The sequence below is a fragment of the Penaeus vannamei genome, chromosome 11 (genome assembly GCF_042767895.1).
Source record: "Penaeus vannamei isolate JL-2024 chromosome 11, ASM4276789v1, whole genome shotgun sequence".
NCBI lineage: Eukaryota > Metazoa > Arthropoda > Malacostraca > Decapoda > Penaeidae > Penaeus > Penaeus vannamei.
This window is the reverse complement of record NC_091559.1, coordinates 28,959,551-28,980,522: the sequence shown is the minus strand read 5'-3', so window position 1 is coordinate 28,980,522 and position 20,972 is coordinate 28,959,551. Positions and strand designations below refer to the sequence as shown.

The window sequence follows — 20,972 nt, the reverse complement described above, 5'->3', positions numbered from 1 at the left end:
TCCCCTCCCTCCCTCCTCGATCCCTACTCCTCCCTCCCTCCCTCCTCGATCCCTACTCCCTCCCTCCCTCCCTCCTCGATCCCTACTCCCTCCCTCCCTCCTCGATCCCTACTCCCTCCCTCCCTCCCTCCTCGATCCCTACTCCTCCCTCCCTCCCTCCTCGATCCCTACTCCCTCCCTCCCTCCCTCCTCGATTCCTACTCCCTCCACTCCCTCCCTCCTCGATCCCTACTCCCTCCCTCCCTCCTCCTCGATCCCTCCTCGATCCCTACCTCCCTCCCTCCCTCCCTCCTCCCTCCTCCTTGATCCCTACTCCCTCCTCCTCCTCCCTCCTCCTTGATCCCTGCTCCCTCCTCCTCCTCCTCCTTGATCCCTACTCCCTCCTCCTCCTCCTCCTCCTCCTTGATCCCTGCTCCCTCCTCCTCCTCCTCCTTGATCCCTACTCCCTCCTCCTCCTCCTCCTCCTCAATCCCTACTCCCTCCCTCCCTCATCGATCCCTACTCCCTCCTCCTTCCCTTTCCCCATTCTTCCTCCCTTCCGACCTCCCCTTTCTCCCTTCACTTCAAAATCTCCATCCACCATCCACCCCCCTTCCCCCCTCACCCCTACCCCGAGACCACCGAGCCATGACCCGGACGCTGATATTTCCGGGTCTTTTTCCGGACGTTTGAGCTTCATCCAGCTTATGTTCGAGTGTCCAGTATATGCAGTATATATATTCTATTATATATTTCAAATTGTACCATTTCATGTTTTATCATCCACACATCATCATAGCACATATTGAACTATATCATATATATATATTTCAAATTAAGCTATTTCATATATTTTTCATCCACACAGTATCACATCACATATTGAACTATACACACACACACACACACACACACACACACACACACACACACACACACACACACACACACACACACACACACACACACACACACACACACACACACACACATCTGCGCACAACCGACCAACATCCCTTCCCAAATTCAGCTATTTTCCACACACCTGATCCCTCCCACACAAAGACAACAGGCACCTTCATCTACTAGCCACACGCCTACGCAGGCACTCACACGCATATGCGCTACTACTCTTAACGCTTCACTCATTCTCTCTCACCCCCACACAAACACACCCACACACAAACACACCCACACACAAACACACCCACACACAAACACACCCACACACAAACACACCCACACCCACCCCCCACACACCCACGCCCACACACAAACACACCCACACACACCCACGCCCACACAAACGCATATGCGCTATTACTCTTAGCGCTTCACTCATTCCCTCACCCACCCACCCACACACCCCCTCCACACACCTCCACCCACACACACCCACCCCCCACAACACCCACCCCCACACACCCACCCCCACACACCCACCCCCACACACCCCACCCCCCACACACACAAGCCCCCCTCTCCACGACGGAATTCCTCTCTCGACACTGGCACGCCGCAGCCTAAGCATCAAGGTCAGTCTGGCCCATTTACTCGGGGTTATGCAGGCCCCTTGTCACGGCGCGCTGCTTCCCTTCACACTGTAGGGGAGTGCCACTGCTACCGGGCTGTGGTCTTGTGGATTGAATGGAAATTGTTATTGTTTGGGTCTAATTGATTGACTATTGTTTGGGTCTAATTGATTGACTATTGTTTGGGTCTAATTGATTGACTATTGTTTGGGTCTAATTGATTGACTATTGTTTGGGTCTAATTGATTGACTATTGTTTGGGTCTAATTGATTGACTATTGTTTGGGTCTAAATGACTATTATTGTTTGGGTCTAATTGGTTATTGTTTGGATATAAATTATTGTTTGGATCTAAATGGTTATTGTTTGGATCGAATTGATACAGTTACGAGGTTTGCTCTCCGTCAACAATGTGATGTTACAAACGGTTACTATTCGGAGAAATAGAGTGTATAGCCCCGATGCTTATTCTTGAGAGAGAATCAGGGCGAAACGAAGAGAGGTGGAGAGGGAGAGAGGAGGAGAGAGGGAAAGAGAGAGAGAGGGGGGGGGAGAGAGAGAGAGAGAAAGAGGGGAAGGGAGAGAGGGGGGGCGGAAGAGAGAGAAAGAGAGAGGGGGGCGGAAGAGAGAGAAAGAGAGAGGGGGGGCGGAAGAGAGAGAAAGAGAGAGGGGGGGGCGGAAGAGAGAGAGAGAGAGTGGGGGGGGCGAAAGAGCGAGAGAGAGAGCGAGGGGGGCGGAAGAGAGAGAGAGAGGGGGGGGCGGAAGAGGAGAGAGAGAGAGAGAGATCCAGACAGAAGAGATTAAAAAACAAAAGCTGGAGAGAGCGAGAGAAACGTGATAAACAGGCAGCGCCAAACAAACCAACAGAGAAGACAGGAGTTTCAGGCAGAAAGCAAACATTCAAAGCCAAAGCCGTCTCGAGGGTGCCAGGCCGCCTTGGCTCCCTTGGCTACGGGCCTGGCTGCCTTGTAAGCACTCGCCTCCCCCTCCCCTCTGCCCCTCCCCTCTGCCCCTCCCCTCTCTCTTCTTCCTCTTCCCTCTTCCTCTCCTCCTTCTCCCGCTCCCTTTCTCTTCTTCCTCTGCCTCTTCCCCTTCTACTTATTCCCCTTCCTCTTTCCCTTCCTTTCCTCCTCTTCGTCTTCCTCTCTTTCCCATTTCCTTCCTCCTTCCCTTTTTCATCTTTTCCCCTTCCTTTTTCTCCTTCCCCCACCCATTCTCCTACTTCTCCTCCCCCTTCCCCCTCCCATTCCTCGTTCCTCAACCCCGCCTTTCCAACAATCTTTGTTTAATTCAGTGTTGTTTTTCAACAAGGCCATAGTTTGAACAACAAGGAAATACTCGACACTGGATACATGGCATGAAGCGTCTATGTTATTATTTTTTCAGGTGGATGTGAATGTACATTTATACCCGACTTCAGATGTTTATCATACGCTCTAAACTTGGTCTTGTTAAGGACTTTCTCTGCAACGCCACTCCTCATAACTCAGCTAACATAACACACAACACACAACATTAACCTTCCTCCCTCCTTCCCAGCCTCTCAAATTCCCAAGTCTGCAATGCCAGACATGCTAATATGCATAAATACATTTTAACTAGTCTACCGTGCGTACTCAATAGCATTCTTCAATCCAAGAACTACCGCTGTTCAACATGCTACATTTTACTTTTTTCAGAAACAATAATAAAAAAGTCTGAAACAATTATTTCGTATAAAGATCCGGTTCGCACAGTCACACGTCATTTCAGAGAATCGCAATTATGATTAAAGTAATAGCAGTAAGTATTGGTATGTAGTAGTACGAAGAGGAGGGGGAGGAGGAGGAGGAGGAGGAGGAGGAGGAGGAGGAGGAGGAGGAGGAGGAGGAGGAGGAGGAGGAGGAGGAGGAGGAGGGGGAGGGGGAGGGGAGGAGGTGGAGGAGGAGGAGGAGGGGGAGGGGGGAGGAGGAGGAGGGGGAGAGGAGGAGGAGGAGGAGGAGGAGAAGGAGGGGGGAGGAGGAGGAGGGAGGGGGAGGAGGAGGGGGAGGAAGAGGAGGAGGAGGAGGAGGAGGGGGGGGGGGAGGAGGAGGAGGAGAAGGGGGAGGAGGAGGAGGAGGAGGAGGAGGAGGGGTGGGAGAGGAGGAGGGGGGGGAGGGGGAGGAGAGAGGAGGAGGAGGAGGAGGAGGAGGAGGAGGAGGAGGGAGGATGAGCAGGAGGGAGGAGGAGGAGACGGAGGATAAGAGAGAGTAGGTGGGGAGAGAGAAGAGGAAAGAGGAAGAACTGATACCATGGAGATGATACCAACAACAACAAAAAACAAACCAACAAGTATCACAAGAAAACTGCACAAACTAAGAAAAACAAACAAGTAAATAAAATTAACATAAAAATCAAATACTAGGACCCCGCATCACAGAACAAGTCCACAGGCACCTCAGTCAGTCATCACTTCACACCATCATATCCTCTCTGGCACCGCGACGTCATCACCACGTGGCATTCGGGGGGGGGGGGGCGAGTGACACAAACATCCGTGTCGGTTTGTCGGTTTGTTGGTTGGTGGATGGATTGGCTGCCTTGTTCGTTCCTTTCGTCATTTGGCATCGCATGTCTGTGGCGCTTACGATAATCTCTCATACTCATGGCGCCATTACTGCTACAACTGCCATCACTACAACTACAACTACAACCACTACAACTACAACTACAACTACAACCACTACCCCTACAACCACTACCCCTACAACTACTACTCCTACAACTACTACCCCTACAACTACTACCCCTACAACTACTACCACTACAACTACTACCACTACAACTACTACCACTACAACTACTACCACTACAACTACTACCACTACAACTACTACCACTACAACTACTACCACTACAACTACTACCACTACAACTGCTACCACTACAACTACTACCACTACAACTACTACCACTACAACTACTACCACTACAACTGCCACCACAACTACTACTACTACCACTACAACTACTACAATAATAATGATGATAATAATAACTATACTGGTAATATAATGCCAATAACAATAAAATGACAACAACTATAATGACAATAACTATAATGACAACAATAACAACCATAATAACAAGAAAATCAAGATGTACAAAATAATAATAACCCAAACAATCACGACTATTGGCAACAATACCAGAAACATTTACAACGAAGACGACACACCCACAAAATAAACAAAACAAACAAACAAAAAAACAAGCACCAACCCAAACAAAAACCAAACAAGCACAAGCAGCACCCAAGCAAGCACCGAAGAGGCGGACAATGACCACCGGACAAAAGCTAATCAATGTGCACCCACGAACGGCAAGTGAACGACCCGCCATTGATTTACAAACCGGAAGTTCATGCACCTCAGGGGATGGGCGGGTGGATCTTGAATCTTTAATCGATTCATTCATCTATTTATTTATTTATTTAATCATTTATTTATTTATCTATTTAATCACATTCATTTATTTAATCATTTATTTATTTAATCATCTATTCGTTTATTCATATATTTAATCATTTATTTATCTATCTATTTAATCATGTATTTATTTATTTATTTATTTCACGTATTCAAGCACCTCATTCACTCAACCTTATCTTCATTTACTCCCTCGCCCCGCCAAGACCAGGAGCTCGCCAGCCCGACCGCCCATCACGAGGCCAGTCGGCGGCCAGACCGAACCGCCGCGTCTGCCTCGCACCAACGCCCTTGGCCGGACGCTCGCTCACGCCGCCGGGAGAGGCAGACGAACCGGGGCCGTCGGAGAGATGACTAGTAACCGAGTGCCAGCGACCCCAGTGCCAGCGAACCGTCGAGCTCTTCGTCATGTTCGTTATTTCCGGATGAAATGATAAGAAATGGTTTTCATCGTCAGCAGCACACCTCCGACGCCTAGATCGTACCTCGCGTTTCAAAACTCACACCTCAGACTTCAAACCTTGTCCCAACTCGAAGGTATATTTAAGCGTTAGGTGTCACTGTGCCTGCAGAGACGAAGGTCACGCTTGACGTACCTAGATCAGGCTACGTGCCTACCTAGATCGCCCACCCTTGTATAAGATATGTTAGGTCACGCTGCCTATTTACTGCAATTCATGCTTAGGGACTTCGGAAAAAGCAGGTGCCAAACGGCTTACTGCTGCGGAACGACCCTGGCAGGTCATCTCGAGTCACGGTGATGTCTTGGTCTTATCCGATGCAACCAAGCTTCTCTCGACGCCAGGGAAACACGCGGCGTCTCGGGAGGAAGTCCAGCGTGGCAGTGCCAGAGGGTGCCAGCGGGAAATCTCTGTTCTGCGGCACGTCGTGGCAAAGTTCGGTGACCTTGACCTTTGTGTTGGCTTAGGTGTTACTTTTTTTTCTAGCGACTAGTGAAGGCGATCACCTCGAAGCAAAAACGTTCTCTGTTGCAATGCGCCGCTCGTTCACCATGCGCTCCAAAGTTACCGAAGCAAAAACGCGATTAATTTAGCGACATCAGCTGTGACAACTTGTGACTTTCCCGCAATAACATCAGTAATTTACATAAGAAAAAAAAAAACAAAAAAACTTGCGGGACGTCACGTTCGATACGCAGCGAGAAATAAAAACATATATAAACTAGATAAGACCGGAACAAACTGGATCTAGAAACCGGATCAACCTACGCAATAAAAGGGAATGCCCCCCCCCCCGCCCCCCAAAGGTCTTAAAACCAAATACGGCAACACGCCCCCCCCCCCCCCCCCCGCGTGTGGCCGAATCAAGAGAAAGGGCGTTTATACCAACCCATCCTGGGACAACATCGCACAGGATAACCGACTAAGACTTGCAAATACCTCATTATCAGGCATTTCCTATTCAGTTTAAACGGTTTTATCACTGAATATCAATCACTGATACAATGACTGATAATTGCCCTGAAGCTGATGCGTAAAACCGCTTCAGGGAAAGACGAAGGCGCACGCAACCATCAGCGAAGAGCTTCCGTTTCTCTGAATAATGAACAATTTCCGAATCTAAGATGTGACTAGCATATTTATGGCTATCATCATGAAACATCTGCGGGATTCTCAGCTGGGCCAGCAGAGATTTTTTTTTTTTTTTTTTTTTTTTTTTTTTTTTTTTTTTTGTAAGCCGGTCTTAAAAGATGAATTTTTTTTTGGTTTGATAATCAGCGGTATCAAGATTATGCTAATCTACAGTAGGGTTCACGTTTATCAAACTTAAATCACGTTTTTTTAGAATCCCTTAAATGCCTTTCAACAGATATCAAAGGAAATTATCCCTTATCATTGCATCCACAACCAAGTATCATTTATTATTGCCTTCAACGCCAACGCCGTCGCGAGCATGGGAAACCGCGCGTGACTGGGATCGCAAAAGTTAATCAATTAATCAGTTAAACAATCAGAACACGACATTGCCTGTGAAGCCATTTACAAAGACATGGCGCCTATGGGAGTTCATGCGCCCATAACACGGGAATCAGGAAGGTGGTGACAGGAGAGGATGTGGAAAGGTATGAATGAGAACGAATATCTTCACAATACAAGAGATGTTTTTTACAGGTTTCGATTATATCTTCGTCAGAAATACACCGAAACTGGTAAAATACATCTCTTGTATTGTGAAGATATTCGTTCTCATTCATACCTGTTCACATTTGTCCACATGAACACGGTTCACAGGAAAGGGTCGTTAGAACATGAAAGTTATTGCTGTGTGTGTTGGAGGGGCGGGTTGTCCTAAGGGCTGACCTGTGTGTTAATTACAGAGTCCAAGGATTATATAATACGTGATATGTCGATGTGTAGATAAATTATCATCCATGTTATTGCAGATGTGTTCTTGGATCGCTTCTATAACGTTGGAGTGTACAAACAAGTTGTCTCATTGACCCAAATGGTTTCCTTTACGACTTTTCTTAATGAATATTTTTTTTGTTTTTTGTTTTTTTTACCAATGCAGTACTGGTAATATCATCCGTTTTTCTACCGCTTACGATGATACCAATTCGCATCGAAAATAACGCATTTCGCGCCACTATAAGCTTCCTAGTTCGTTTGTTTTTATCTGTTAACTTTATTCCCATTCACAGGAAGGAGAGGAGGAGGGGAGAAGGAAGATAACGTCAAGAGAAAAAAAGTGGGTGAAGGGAAAAAGAAAAAAAGAGGGGATTACATGAAGGAAGGAATAGGGGAGTGGGAGAAGGAGGAAGAGGAGGAAGAGGAGGAGCAGAAAAAGAAGAAGGAGGAGGAGAAAAAGAAGAAGGAGGAGGAGGAGGATAAGGAGAAAAAGGAGGAGAAAATGGAGGAGGAGAAGGAGAAGACAAAAAGGGGGAGGTCGACGAGGAGGAGGAGGAGGAGGATCAAGACGAGAAAAGGGGAGTTTGGATAAGGAGGAAAGAGAAAGGGAAACGAATAAAGAGTATAAGAGGCGGGGCCGGTACACTAACGCCAAACTCTCCATCTAACTTTTTTTTTTTTATCTTTAGTATAACCATGAGAACCGCGGGAAAGTTAATTAAACGTCAAAAAAACGCACACAATCATGCTGTATCATAAAACAGCAGAATAGGAGAATAGAAATTTGAGTATAAAAAATAATCAATTCAAAATTGGGGTTTTTTGACGATAAAAACTTCTCTTCCCCTCACCACCTTTATCCAAAATCCTCGTCCTCCTTCCCCAAAAATCTCCAACTTTCTTTCTCCTCCTCCCCTCCAACCCTTCTCCTCCCACTCCCCTCCCTCCAACCCCAACCCCCCTCTCCTCCCCTCCCTCCAACCATCCCCCTCCCCTCCAACCTTCAACCCCTAACCCCCCCCCCCCTGCAGCGATGCTTTCCCTCCCCCAACCCTCCACCCCTCTTAACCCTCCCTCCCCTCCCCTCCCAACCTTCCCTCCAACCCTAACCCTCCCTCCCCTCCCCTCCCAACCTTCCCTCCAACCCCTAACCCTCCCTCCCCTCCCCTCCCAACCTTCCCTCCAACCCCAACCCTCCCTCCCCTCCCTCCAACCCCCCAACCCCCACCTCATCCCCTCCCCCCCAACCCATACTCACTTATAAATCGAGGTCTCGAGGAGCGTGTCACTGGAGGCCGTGTCTGACATGCGGATCCCCTGCAGCGACACGTGGACGCTCACCCGCTCCGGCTTGCGTCCCTTCTGCTTGGCGGCGTGGATGATCCTCTTGATGGCCTCCGCGGTGGACGCCTCGCCCTTCGGTTCGTCCACCACCGTCGAGCCCAGGTACTTGCAGTAGAAGGTCACGCCCTCTACCACCGGCTCGCGGATGCTGGCCCACTCCTCCGAGAGCTCTGCGGGGGGGAGAGAGAGAGGGGGGTTAGTTAGGTTTTTGTGGGTTTGCTTCTGTTTTCGGATTTGTTTGCTTCTGACAGTATGCAGCCTTTCCTGTGCACACGCATTTCCGTTTAATGAATTTTCATTGGATTGATAAAACCGGCAGATAAAAGGGTAAAGGCTGGAAATAAAAAATAAAAAAGCTTAAGTTTAAATTTTAAAAAGTCTGTGATACTTCTTGCGTCATCTTATTTTCTAATTTGCTGGCATTTATTTATTCTTTTTCATCTTATTTTTATTTATTTCTTTTAACCTTCCAGGAGAGCTTTGTTTTGTTTTAGAAGAGAAAACGAAGGCTAAGGGGAGATAAGAAGAGCAAAAGAGGAGAGAACGAAGGAGAAGGGGGGATAAGAAGAGCAAAAGAGGAGAGAACGAAGGAGAAGGGGGGATAAGAAGAGTAAAAGAGGAGAGAACGAAGAAGGGGGGATAAGAAGAGTAAGAGGAAAGAAAGAAGGATAGGGGGAGAAAAGAAGAGTTAATCCGCTTCTTGCAACTCTTTCTTCTTTTATTGTCTTATTTACAAAGCAGTTTTTATTGTTGATTTTGAGTTTCAAAACAATTCTGAATACGTCAATTTTTTTGGGAAAAAAAGGGTTTTTTCCCCCCCCTTTTTTTTTTTTTTTTTTTTTTAAAAAAATTTTTTTTTTTGGGGGGGGGGCGCGGCCCCGGGGCGGTGGTTTTGGGGGGTGGGGGGGGGGGTGGGGGTGGTGGTTTTTTTTGGGGGGGGGGGGGGGGGGGTGAGGGGGGGGGGGGGCCCCGGGCGGGTTGGATTTTTGGGGGGGGGTTTTTTTCCCCCCCCCGGGGGGGGGGGGGGGTTTTTTCGGGGGGGGGGGGGGCGGGGGGGGGGGGTTTTGGGGGGGGCCCCCCGGGGGGGGGGGGGGGGGGGGGTTTTAAGTTGGGGCCGGGGGGGGGGCGGTTTTTGGGGGGGGGGGGGGGGAGGGGGGGAAAAGGGAGTTTTTGGGGGGGGGGGGGTTGGGGAAAAGGGGGGGGGGGGGTGGTCCCGGGGGGAAGAGTTGGGGGGGGGGGGGGGGGGGGGTGGGAAGGGGGCCGGGGGGGGGTTTTTTTTTGGGGGGGGGGGGGCGGGGGGGTTTTTTCCCCCGGGGGGGGGGGGGGGGGGGGGTTTTTTTTTTTAAAAAAAATTTTTTTTTTTTTTTTTTTTTTGGGGGGGGGGGGGGGGGGGGGTTTTTGGGGGGGGGGGGGGGTTGGTTTTTTTTGGGGTTTTGTGGTGTGTGTTGTTGTATGTTGGTGTGTGTGTATGTATGTATGTGTGCGTGTGTGTATGTTGTATGTGTGGTGTGTTTTTTTGTGTTGGGGTGTTGTATGTATGTGTGCGTGTGTGTGTATGTCTGTACGTGTGCGTGTGTGTTTTTTTTTTTTTTTTTTTTTTTTTTTTTTTTTTTTTTTTTTTTTTTTTTTTTTTTTTTTTTTTTTTTTTTTTTTTTTTTTTTTTTTTTTTTTTGGGGGGGGGGGGGGGGGGGGGGGGGGGGGGGGGGGGGGGGGGGGGGGGGGGGGGGGGGGGGGGGGGGGGGGGGGGGGGGGGGGGGGGGGGGGGGGGGGGGGGGGGTGGGGTGGGGTTGGGGGGGGGGTGGGGGGGGGGGGGGGGGGGGGGGGGGCCCCTCAATTTTTTTTTTTTTTTTTTTTGGGGGGGGGGGGGGGGGGGGCTTCTTTTTTTGGGGGGGTTTTTTTTGGCCCAATTTAAAACCCTTTAAAATTTTCCTTCCAAAAAAAAAAAAAATAAAGGGTTTTTTTTTTTTAAAAAATTTAAAAAAAAAAAAAACCAAAAAAAATTAAAAAATTTTTTGTTTTTAAAAATTTTTTTTCCCCCAAAAAAAAACCCCCCCCCTTTTTTTTTTTAAAAAAAAAAAAAAAAAAAAAAAATTTTAAATTTTTTTGTTCCCCGGGGGGGGGCCTTTCCCTTTTTTTTTTTTTTTTTTTTTCCCCAAAAAATTTTTTTTTTTTTTAAAAACCCAAATTTTTTTTGGGGGCCCGGGAAGGTTTCCCAAAAAATTTTTTTTTTTTTCCCTTTTTTTTAAAAAAAAAACCCCCCAAAAGGGCCCCTTTTTTTGGGGGGAAAATTAAAAAAAAAATTTTCCCCCGGCCCTTTAAAAATTTAAAAAAAAAACCCCCGGGCCCCCCCCGATTCCAAAAGGGGCCCCCCCCCCCAAAAAAAGGAAAAAAAGGGGGGGAAATTTCCCCCGGGAAATTCCCCTTTAAAAAAAAGGGGGGGGTTTTTTTGGGGGGGGGGCCAAAAAAAAAATTTTTTAAAAAAATTCCTTTAAAAAATTTTAAAAGGGGGAAAAAAAAAAAACCCCCCTTGGGGGGGGGGGAAAAAATTTTTTTTTTCCCCCGAAATTTTTTTTTCATTTTGAAAAAGGAAAAAAAAAATTTTGGGGAAAAAAGGGGGGCCCCGGAAAAAAAAGGGAAAAAAAAAAGGGGGGTTTTTCCCCCCCCGGGGGGGGGGGGGGGGGGGGGAAAAAAAGGGGGAAAAGGGGGGGGGGAAAAAGGGAAAAAAAGGGGAAAAGGGGGGAAAAAAAAAGGAAAAAAAAAAAAAAATTTTTTTTTTTAAAAAAAAAAAAAAAAAAAAGGGGGGGGAAAAAAAAAAAAGAAAAAAAGAAAAAAAAAAAAAAGGGAAAAAAAGGGGGGGGGAAAAAAAAAAAAGAAAAGGGAGGGAAAAAGGGGGAAAAAAGAAAGGGGAGAAAAAGGGAAAAAGGGGGAAAAAAAAAAAGAAAAAGGGGGGAGGGAAAAAAAAAAGGGGGGGGGGGGAAAAGAGAAAAGGGAAGGGGGGGAAAAAGGGGGGGAAATGTTTCCCGGGGACAAAATGGCCCCGAGCTGGCAACTCCACCGCCGAACGATGCCCACTCTTCCGAGAAAATGAATCTCCCGCGCTCGGCAGATTCGCAAATAAGTGAAATCGGCCGAGCTAAAATGCAACGATTGCACGTTTAAAGGATGAGTGCAAATGTCCTTTGTGAAATCTCAACTGGGTGGAAAGAGAAGGAGAAAGAAAAATAATACACCCTACTGCAGAGACCCGTAACAGCGGCGGTTTAAAATCCTTTCGAGTTGAATTCGGTTCACGAACGTTACATAACAACCGAGGATACACCTTCCTCGCACTCTCAGCATCAGGACACCTAATGTGACCAGCAGGTACAGGTGTGGCGTGGTCACGAGAGTGAGAATTTCACTGCCATGGTAACTAACCGTACTTGTGTATTAGTTTCTTTTCTGCATTTCATCAGAAAGGAAAGAGAAAGAATGGACATAATCTTTGACCACGAAATATGAGGACGTGTGTGAATAAGCAGCATCAGAATGAGGAAAAGGAGTAACCAAGCATGAGTATGAGTCGTGACTGAGAGCCCCGGTCTGTCCTTGTGTGCGTGTGTGTGAGAGAGAGAAAGAGAAAGAGAGATGGAGAGAGAAAGAGAAAGAGAGATGGAGAGAGAAAGAGAAAGAGAGATGGAGAGAGAAAGAGAAAGAGAGATGGAGAGAGAAAGAGAAAGAGAGAGGGAGAGAGAAAGAGAAAGAGAGATGGAGAGAGAAAGAGAAAGAGAGATGGAGAGAGAAACAGAAAGAGAGACGGAGAGAGAAACAGAGATGGAGAGAGAAACAGAAAGAGAGATGGAGAGAGAAATAGAAAGAGAGATGGAGAGACAGAGAAAGGGAAAGAGGGAAAGAGAGAAAGAGAGAAAGGGAGGGAAAGAGGGAAAGAGAAAGAGAGAAAGGGAGGGAAAGAGAGAAAGAGAGAAAGGGAGGGGGAGGGAGAGAAAGGGAGGGAGGGAGAGAGAAAGAGAGAGAGGGAGGGAGGGAGAGAGAAAGGGAGGGAGAGAGAAAGAGAGAAGGCGGGAGGGAGAAAGAGAGAGAGGCAAAGAAGGAGAGAGGGAGAAAGAGGCAGAGGCAGGGAGGGAGGGAGAGAGAAAGAGAGAAGGTGGGAAGGAGAGAGGGAGAGAGAGAGGGAGGGAGGGATGGAGGGAGAGAGAAAGGGAGGGAGGGAGGGAGGGAAAGAGAGAAAGGGAGGGAGGGAGAGAGAGAAAGAGAGAAAGGGAGGGAAGGAGAGAGAAAGAGAGAAAGGGAGGGAGGGAGAGAGAAGAGAGAGAAAGGGAGGGAGGGAGAGAGAAAGAGAGAAAGGGAGGGAGGGAGAGAGAAAGGGATGGAGGGAGAGAGAAAGGGATGGAGGGAGAGAGAAAGATAAAGGGATGGAGGGAGAGAGAAAGAGAAAGGGAGGGAGGGAGAGAGAAAGAGAAAGGGAGGGAGGGAGAGAGAAAGAGAAAGGGAGGGAGGGAGAGAGAAAGAGAGAAAGGGAGGGAGGGAGAGAGAAAGAGAGAAAGGGAGGAAGGGAGAGAGAAAGAGAGGAAGGGAGAGAGAAAGAGAGAAAGAGAGAAAGGGAGGGAGGGAGAGACAGAGAAAGGTAGAGAGAAAGAGACAGAGAAAGGGAGAGAGAAAGAGACAGAGAAAGGGAGAGAGATAGAGACAGAGAAAGGGAGAGAGAAAGAGACAGAGAAAGGGAGAGTGAAAGAGACAGAGAAAGGGAGAGAGAAAGAGACAGAGAAAGGGAGAGAGAAAGAGACAGAGAAAGGGAGAGAGAAAGAGACAGAGAAAGGGAGAGAGGAAGAGACAGAGGGAGAGAGAGAAAGAGACAGAGGGAGAGAGAGAAAGAGACCGAGGGAGAGAGAGAAAGAGACCGAGGGAGAGAGAGAAAGAGACCGAGGGAGAGAGAGAAAGAGACCGAGGGAGAGAGAGAAAGAGACCGAGGGAGAGAGAGAAAGAGACCGAGGGAGAGAGAGAAAGAAAGAGAGGAGAGAAAAAAAGAAAAAAGAAAGAAAGCGAAAGAGAGAGGAGGAGTAAAAATAAGTGAACACTTAAGCTTTTGTCCTTCCCAAGTAGCTGCCGCGTCTTAGCCTTCCCTTTCAGAGGTCGACAGCCTCACCTGGCGGGATTCTCGAACAAGGAAAAAAAAGGGCAAACCGGTAACAGAAATTCCTAAAACGAAAACGCAAAACAAGATTTATAAAACCTAACAAAAGCCCAGAATTCACAAAAATGCAACAACAAAACCCGTTAATTTTTTTAAGTCTGTAGTAACAGCACGTGACTCATCCTATTAGTAAACAGAGCACGAATTCCTTTTAAAGAGCAAACAAATGCAAAATAAATACACGACTTCAACAGCTGTTTATTACGTAGACACCTTGAATGACTCATCGCCTGTGAGTAAACAGAGGGAGAGGGAGGGAGGGAGAGTGGGGGAGAGAGAGAGAGTGGATATATATATATATATATATATATATATATATATATATATATATATATATAGAGAGAGAGAGAGAGAGAGAGAGAGAGAGAGAGAGAGAGAGAGAGAGAGAGAGAGAGAGAGAGAGAGAGAGACAGACAGACAGACAGACAGACAGACAGACACAGACAGACAGACACAGACAGACAGACACAGACAGACAGACACAGACAGACAGACACAGACAGACAGACACAGACAGACCGACAGAGACAGACAGACGGAGAGATGGAGAAACGGAGAAATGAAGAAAGAGAGAGATGGAGAAAGAGAAAGAAAGAGAAAACGAGAACGAGAGAGAGAGACAGACAGATAGACAGACACAGATAAGAGACATCAAAACTACTTTAATAATCGATCACATCTTTAGAAATCCTTCACGCAGATAAAAAAAAATACCAAACGGAAATTAACGCTCACTATCACACGCCTTCTTGTTTACCGGGTAATTGGTATTAAGTGGTACGGCCTGCTTAATCACCTGCTTAATTGGGCCTCACCTGCTTAATTGGGCCGAGTCGTTAATCCGCCGAAAGTGCCTTCCTGCTAATATGGGTTAATGCAGTCTTGGCTTTAATTATTGAGGATGGGGAGGAGAGACGGGAGAGAGGGAAGAGAGGGGAGAGAGGGAAGAGAGGGGAGAGAGGGGAGAGAGGGAAGAGAGGGGAGAGAGGGAAGAGAGGGGAGAGAGGGAAGAGAGGGGAGGGAGGGGAGAGAGGGGGGAGAGGGGAGGGAAGGAAGAGAGGGGAGAGAGGGGAGAGAGGAGAGAGGGGAGAGAGAGAAGGGACGGGAGAGAGGGGAGAGAGGGGAGGGAGGGGAGCGAGGGGAGAGAGGAGAGAGACGGAAGAGAGGGAGAGACGGAAGAGAGGGAGAGACGGAAGAGAGCGGGGTGAGGGGTGAGAGGGAGAAAAGTAAAGAAAAAAAGAAAAAACGGGAAAAGAGAACACCAGAAAAAATAAATGAACAAAGAGAGAGAGAGAGAGAGAGAGAAAGAGAGAGAGAGAGAGAGAGAGAGAGAGAGAGAGAGAGAGAGAGAGAGAGAGAGAGAGAGAGAGAGAGAGGAAAGCAAACAAAGAAATGCAATTAAAAGAAAACAAATGAAAGAAAAGAAAAAGACAGAGAAAAAGAAACCGAGAGAGGGCCCTCCACCCTGGAAAACAGCAGCAGGCCGCCCAAGCGAAGGTGAAAACGGTCATGCACTTGAGACCCCAATGACGTCACAGGAGAAACACGTAGCCACGCCCACCCGAGAACAACCCCCAGACACCTATGCCTTTTTCCAGCAAGCAGTGCCGTGTCATCGCAGTTCTTTGGAAAGCATCATCACTCGCACATCAGAAAGATGGAAAAACAGAGTGAGAAAGATGGAGAGACGCACAGACAACACACAACACACATGCACACACGCACACACACACGCACACACACACAGCGAGAAAGATGGAGACTGACAGACAGACAGACAAGACAGATAAATTACTCATAAAAGAAACCTAAAATAATAATAATAACGTACGTAAAAATACGTCGCAGTCATCACCCATACATCACTCGTCTGTACATTCATCACTCACCAGTGCTATTAATAGGTTCCCATGGACACTTGACCACCATTTTCTTCTGGTGTCTTGTGTCATCATGACGGCCAATTAACAATCTATATTTGATTTTTTTACCACGTTATTTGATAGGAAGATGCCGCCGCTCGCCATCATCTTATTAAATTTCCTTGAAGTTCATTATGAACAGCGGTGTTCTTTATAAATCTATATCAATTCTATTGTCTAACTTTTTTCTCACTGTGCAAGTATCAAACTTTTTGGCCATAAATATTTTTCACTGGGAATCCTAATATCACCATATCCTCACCACATCCACCACTACCCCCTACACCATCACAATCACCACCACCGTTACAATCATCACCCCTATTAATCCATCACTCTCGCCACTTCCATCACCACACCCATTGCCATCGCCACCATCACCAAAAACAAACCTTTCACGCTAAATGACATCACTAACATTATTGAGAAAAATGACTTCCTAGACTGATTAACCGTGACCTTTGGGAGGCCGTGACGTCACCCCCATGACGTCACGCAACCACTACCCAGACACCGCCAACGCCAAAGAACTCAAAACCTGACCCCGCTGGCCTGACATGTGGTACTGCAAAATCTCCCAAACCACAGAGCACGGACCAAAATACCTGATAGAGCCACAGACCATACCAAAGCTCTGCGACTGACCACAAAGCTGCAGTACCACGAACAGCATCAAATCATACAGCGGTACCAAGCACATAACTCAGTGCTGTGATACCAGATGGAAACCACGAGTTAAACCAGAATGTCAGAATACCACACCACCACACAGATCCACGTGACAGTTCCATAACCGCATCCCCATGCCATCGCCAAGAACCACAGTACCACAATACAACGTGCAGCCACGTCCCATACCACAAAATACCCTCATCACTACCCGATTCTATTTGGATCTTAGTGGAGGAATATGATTTCATTCACCATTACCCATTTCGAATGGGTATTTCCTCTACCGTTATTCTGGTCGGTGCTTGCCTTGCCGGACAGTAGTTTGGTTAGGAATCGTGTACATTTTATGCACGCCCTGCAAAAGTACCCTTCCCTGCGACACGCTCGTGTACGCCCACATGGATACGTGTCCACAAGCACATACACATGTCCACGTGTACACGCACACAACCCCACGTGTACACGCACACAACCCCACATGCGTTACCACACGTGCACACGCGAGGGGCAGACATAACCAAAAATGCATATATTATACACACACACATTTATACTCAAACACACAAAAGTACCCACAAGTACATGTGCATACCCACGTGCTCACACTCAAATACAGAAATACACAAAGGCAAAACAAACACTTTCACACGCGCGCGTACACACACGGAGAAGACTTGTTCACGTGACCAACGCGGGATCAGCAGCAGTGTTGCCAAGGTTTCTTTCTCTCTCTCCCTCACTCGCGGCCTGTAGCGCTGTGGCCTCGTTTCCCCCTCCCCCTTCTCCCTTCTCCCCTCTCTCCTCTCCCTTTCCCTTTTTCCCCTTTTCCTTCTCTCCTCGCCCTTTTCCCCTTTTCCCCTCTCCCTCCCCCCCACTCTCCCACTGAAGTTTCCCCAACATCCTGCAAAAAGAGGGGGGAGGAAGTGGGGAGGGGCAAGAAGAGAGGTGACCTTCCTATTATCAGGTCACCGCCAGGCGGAAATTCTGAAAAAAACGAAAAAGGAGGGGATGGAGGGAGTAGGTGAAGGAGGTGGGGAAAAGAGGTGAAGAAAGGAGAAGGAGAGGGAGGAGGAGGAAGGAAAGGAAGATGGAGATGGATTCCTTGTCAAGGGAAAGAGAAAGCCAGAAAATAATGAATAGCAATCTTAATGCATAGAGAAATATAGTGATAGAGATACAAAGATAATACTGAGGTAGAGATAGATAAATACAGAGATAACGTAAAGAGATAAAGAGATAGAGATAACGTAAAGAGATAAAGAGATAGAGATAACGTAAAGAGATAAAGAGATAGAGATAACGTAAAGAGATAAAGAGATAGAGATAACGTAAAGAGATAAAGAGATAGAGATAACGTAAAGAGATAAAGAGATAGAGATAACGTAAAGAGATAAAGAGATAGAGATAACGTAAAGAGATAAAGAGATAGAGATAACGTAAAGAGATAAAGAGATAGAGATAACGTAAAGAGATAAAGAGATAGAGATAACGTAAAGAGATAAAGAGATAGAGATAACGTAGAGATGAGATGATACAAAAATAAGAGATACAGAGATAAAAAGATACAAAGACACAGACACAGACACACAGACACACAGACACACAGACAAAGACACAGACACAGACACAGACAAAGACAAAGACAAAGACAAAGACAAAGACAAAGACAAAGACAAAGACACGGACAAAGACAAAGACAAAGACAAAGAGAGAGGGAAGAGGGGGAGCGAATGGGAAAGTCCTCTGAAACTGCAGCCCAGCAGCGCCCTCCATGGATGCGTGTAAAACGTTTGCGTCATCGTTCCGTCTCAGAGATGTGGGAACGTTGGCATGAATTGTGGCGAGCGTAGGAGGCGAGAGAAGGGAGAGGAGGGAGAGTGAGGGGAGGGGAAGGGAGGGGAGGGAAGGAGTGAGGGAGGGGAAGGGAGGGGAGGGAAGGAGTGAGGGAGGGGAGGGAAGGAGGGAAGGAGTGAGGGAGGGGAGGGAAGGAGGGAAGGAGTGAGTGGTGTGGGGGTGAAGGAGGGAAGGAGTGAGGGAGGGGAGGGAAGGAGGGAAGGGAGTGAGGGAGGGGAGGGAAGGTGAGGGAGGGAGGGGAAGGGAGAGGAGGGAGAGTGAGGGGAGGGAAGGGGGAGGAGGGGAGAGGGGAGGGGGAGGGGAAGGGAGGGGAGGGAAGGTGAGGGAGGGGAGGGAAGGTGAGGGAGGGGAGGGAAGGGGAGGGGGAGGAAGGAAGGAGGGAAGGAGAGAAGGGAGAGGGAGGGAGGGAGGGAAAGAGAGAAAGGAGAGGAAGGGAGGGAGGGAAGAGGAAGGAAAGGAGGGAAGGAGTGAGGGAGGGAAGGGGAAAGGTGGAGGGAGGGAAGGAGGGAAGGAGGGAAGGAGGGAAGGAGGGAAGGAGGGAAGGAGGAAAGGAGTGAGGGAGGGAAGGAGGGAAGGAGTGAGGGAGGGAAGGAGGGAAGGAGGGAAGGAGGGAAGGAGGAAAGGGAGTGAGGGGAGGGAAGGAGGAAAGGAGTGAGGGAGGGAAGGAGGAAAGGAGTAAGGGAGGGAAGGAGGAAAGGAGTGAGGGAGGGAAGGAGGAGAGGAGTGAGAGGGGGAAGGAGGAGAGGAGTGAGGGAGGGAAGGAGGGAAGGAGGGAAGGAGGGAAGGAGGAAAGGAGTGAGGGAGGGAAGGAGGGAAGGAGTGAGGGAGGGAAGGAGGGAAGGAGTGAAGGAGTGAGTGGTGAAGGAGGGAAGGAGGGAAGGAGTGAGTGGTGAAGGAGTGAAGGAGTGAGTGGTGAAGGAGGGAAGGAGTGAGTGGTGAGGGAGGGAAGGAGGGAAGGAGTGAGTGGTGAGGGAGGGAAGGAGGAAAGGAGTGAGGGAGGGAAGGAGGAAAGGAGTGAGGGAGGGAAGGAGGAAAGGAGTGAGGGAGGGAAGGAGGAAAGGAGTGAGGGAGGGAAGGAGGAAAGGAGTGAGGGAGGGAAGGAGGAAAGGAGTGAGGGAGGGAAGGAGGGAGGGAGAGATGGACATTTAATCGATATTTAGAAAAAGTCAAGGAATAAATAAGAAAAAAAAAAATTCATCAAGGGAAGGGAGGGGAAGAGAGGATGGGGTAGAAGGGAGGGTAAGGGAGGAAGGGAGGGTAAGGGGAGGAAGGGAGGGTAAGGGAGGGAGGGAGGGTAAGGGAGGAAGGGAGGAGAGGAGAAGAGGAAGGGGTAGAGGGTAGGGGAAGGAGAGACGGAGGGACGAAAGGAAGGAGTAGGGGGAGAGGAGGGGTAAGTAAAGCAGTGAGGGGAGGTTAAACTATAGTAAAGTGAGTGAGTGAGAGGGAAGGGGGAAGGGGTAAGTCAGGATGAAGGTAAATAACGAGAGGCGAAGAAAGTAGGAGAGTTGGGAACGTGAAAATAGGGGAATAACGATGGCGCGAGGAAGGTAAGAGGAGGAGGAGGCAGATGTGGCGTGCTGTGACGACCACATCAAGGGCCACGCCTAAGGCCTCTTTGGTCCACTTACTCTTCTCTTCCTTCAGATTGACACGCGATGCTGGTGAGCGAGAGAAAGAGGAAACAGAGGGAGGATGGATGAATGGATGGAGGGAGGGAGGGGGAAGAGAAAGAAAAATAGAAGGGAGAAGGAGGATGGATGGATGGATGGATGGATGGATGGATGGATGGATGGATGGATGGATGGATGGATGGATGGATGGATGGATGGATGGATGGATGGATGGATGGATGGATGGATGGATGGATGGAGAGAATGAGAAAAAGAGAAAGGAGAGGGAGGATAGATGGATGGTAGGAAGGAGAGAAAGAGAAAGAAAAAGAGAAGGGAGTGGGAGAAGGACGGAGGATGGATGGGAAACAAAGAAAAAGAAGAAGAAAGAGAGAAGGGAGAGGAGAGAGAAGGGAGAGGAGAGAGAGGGAAAGACGAAAAAAAGAAAAAAAATAATAAAAAAAAAATCCCGTCAAAAAGAGAAACGGGGAAAGACCGAAAAAGACAAGTAAAGAAAGACAATAATCCGCAGAAATGACAAGAAAGACGAGGGACATGGCACTCGGCACGTAGTGATCGGGCCCTGTGGCGGCGGCACTCGGAGGGGGAGGAGGAGGGGGCGGGAGGGAGGAGTAGGAGGAGTAGGAGTAAAAGTAGTAAGAGGAGGGGGAGGATGGGAAAGGGGAAGAGGAGGGGGAGGATGGGAAAGGGGAAGAGGAGGGGGAGGATGGGAAAGGGGAAGAGGAGGGGGAGGATGGGAAAGGGGAAGAGGAGGGGGAGGATGGGAAAGGGGAAGAGGAGGGGGAGGATGGGAAAGGGGAAGAGGAGGGGGAGGATGGGAAAGGGGAAGAGGAGGGGGAGGATGGGAAAGGGGAAGAGGAGGGGGAGGATGGGAAAGGGGAAGAGGAGGGGGAGGATGGGAAAGGGGAAGAGGAGGGGGAGGATGGGAAAGGGGAAGAGGAGGGGGAGGATGGGAAAGGGGAAGAGGAGGGGGAGGATGGGAAAGGGGAAGAGGGGGGGGAGGATGGGAAAGGGGAAAAGGAGGGAGAGGAT

General features: G+C 48.5%; 1 protein-coding gene across 2 annotated transcripts in view; it reads right to left on the bottom strand.

Annotated features, from left to right (window-relative positions):
* LOC113810429 (low density lipoprotein receptor adapter protein 1-B) overlaps positions 1–20,972 on the bottom strand; it is a 63,454-nt gene that overhangs the window by 16,870 nt on the left and 25,612 nt on the right. For both annotated transcript variants that reach the window (XM_070127147.1, XM_070127148.1), the window contains exon 2: positions 8,585–8,840. In XM_070127147.1, the coding sequence (XP_069983248.1) occupies positions 8,585–8,840 (256 nt within the window). The remainder of the gene's footprint in view (positions 1–8,584; positions 8,841–20,972) is intronic.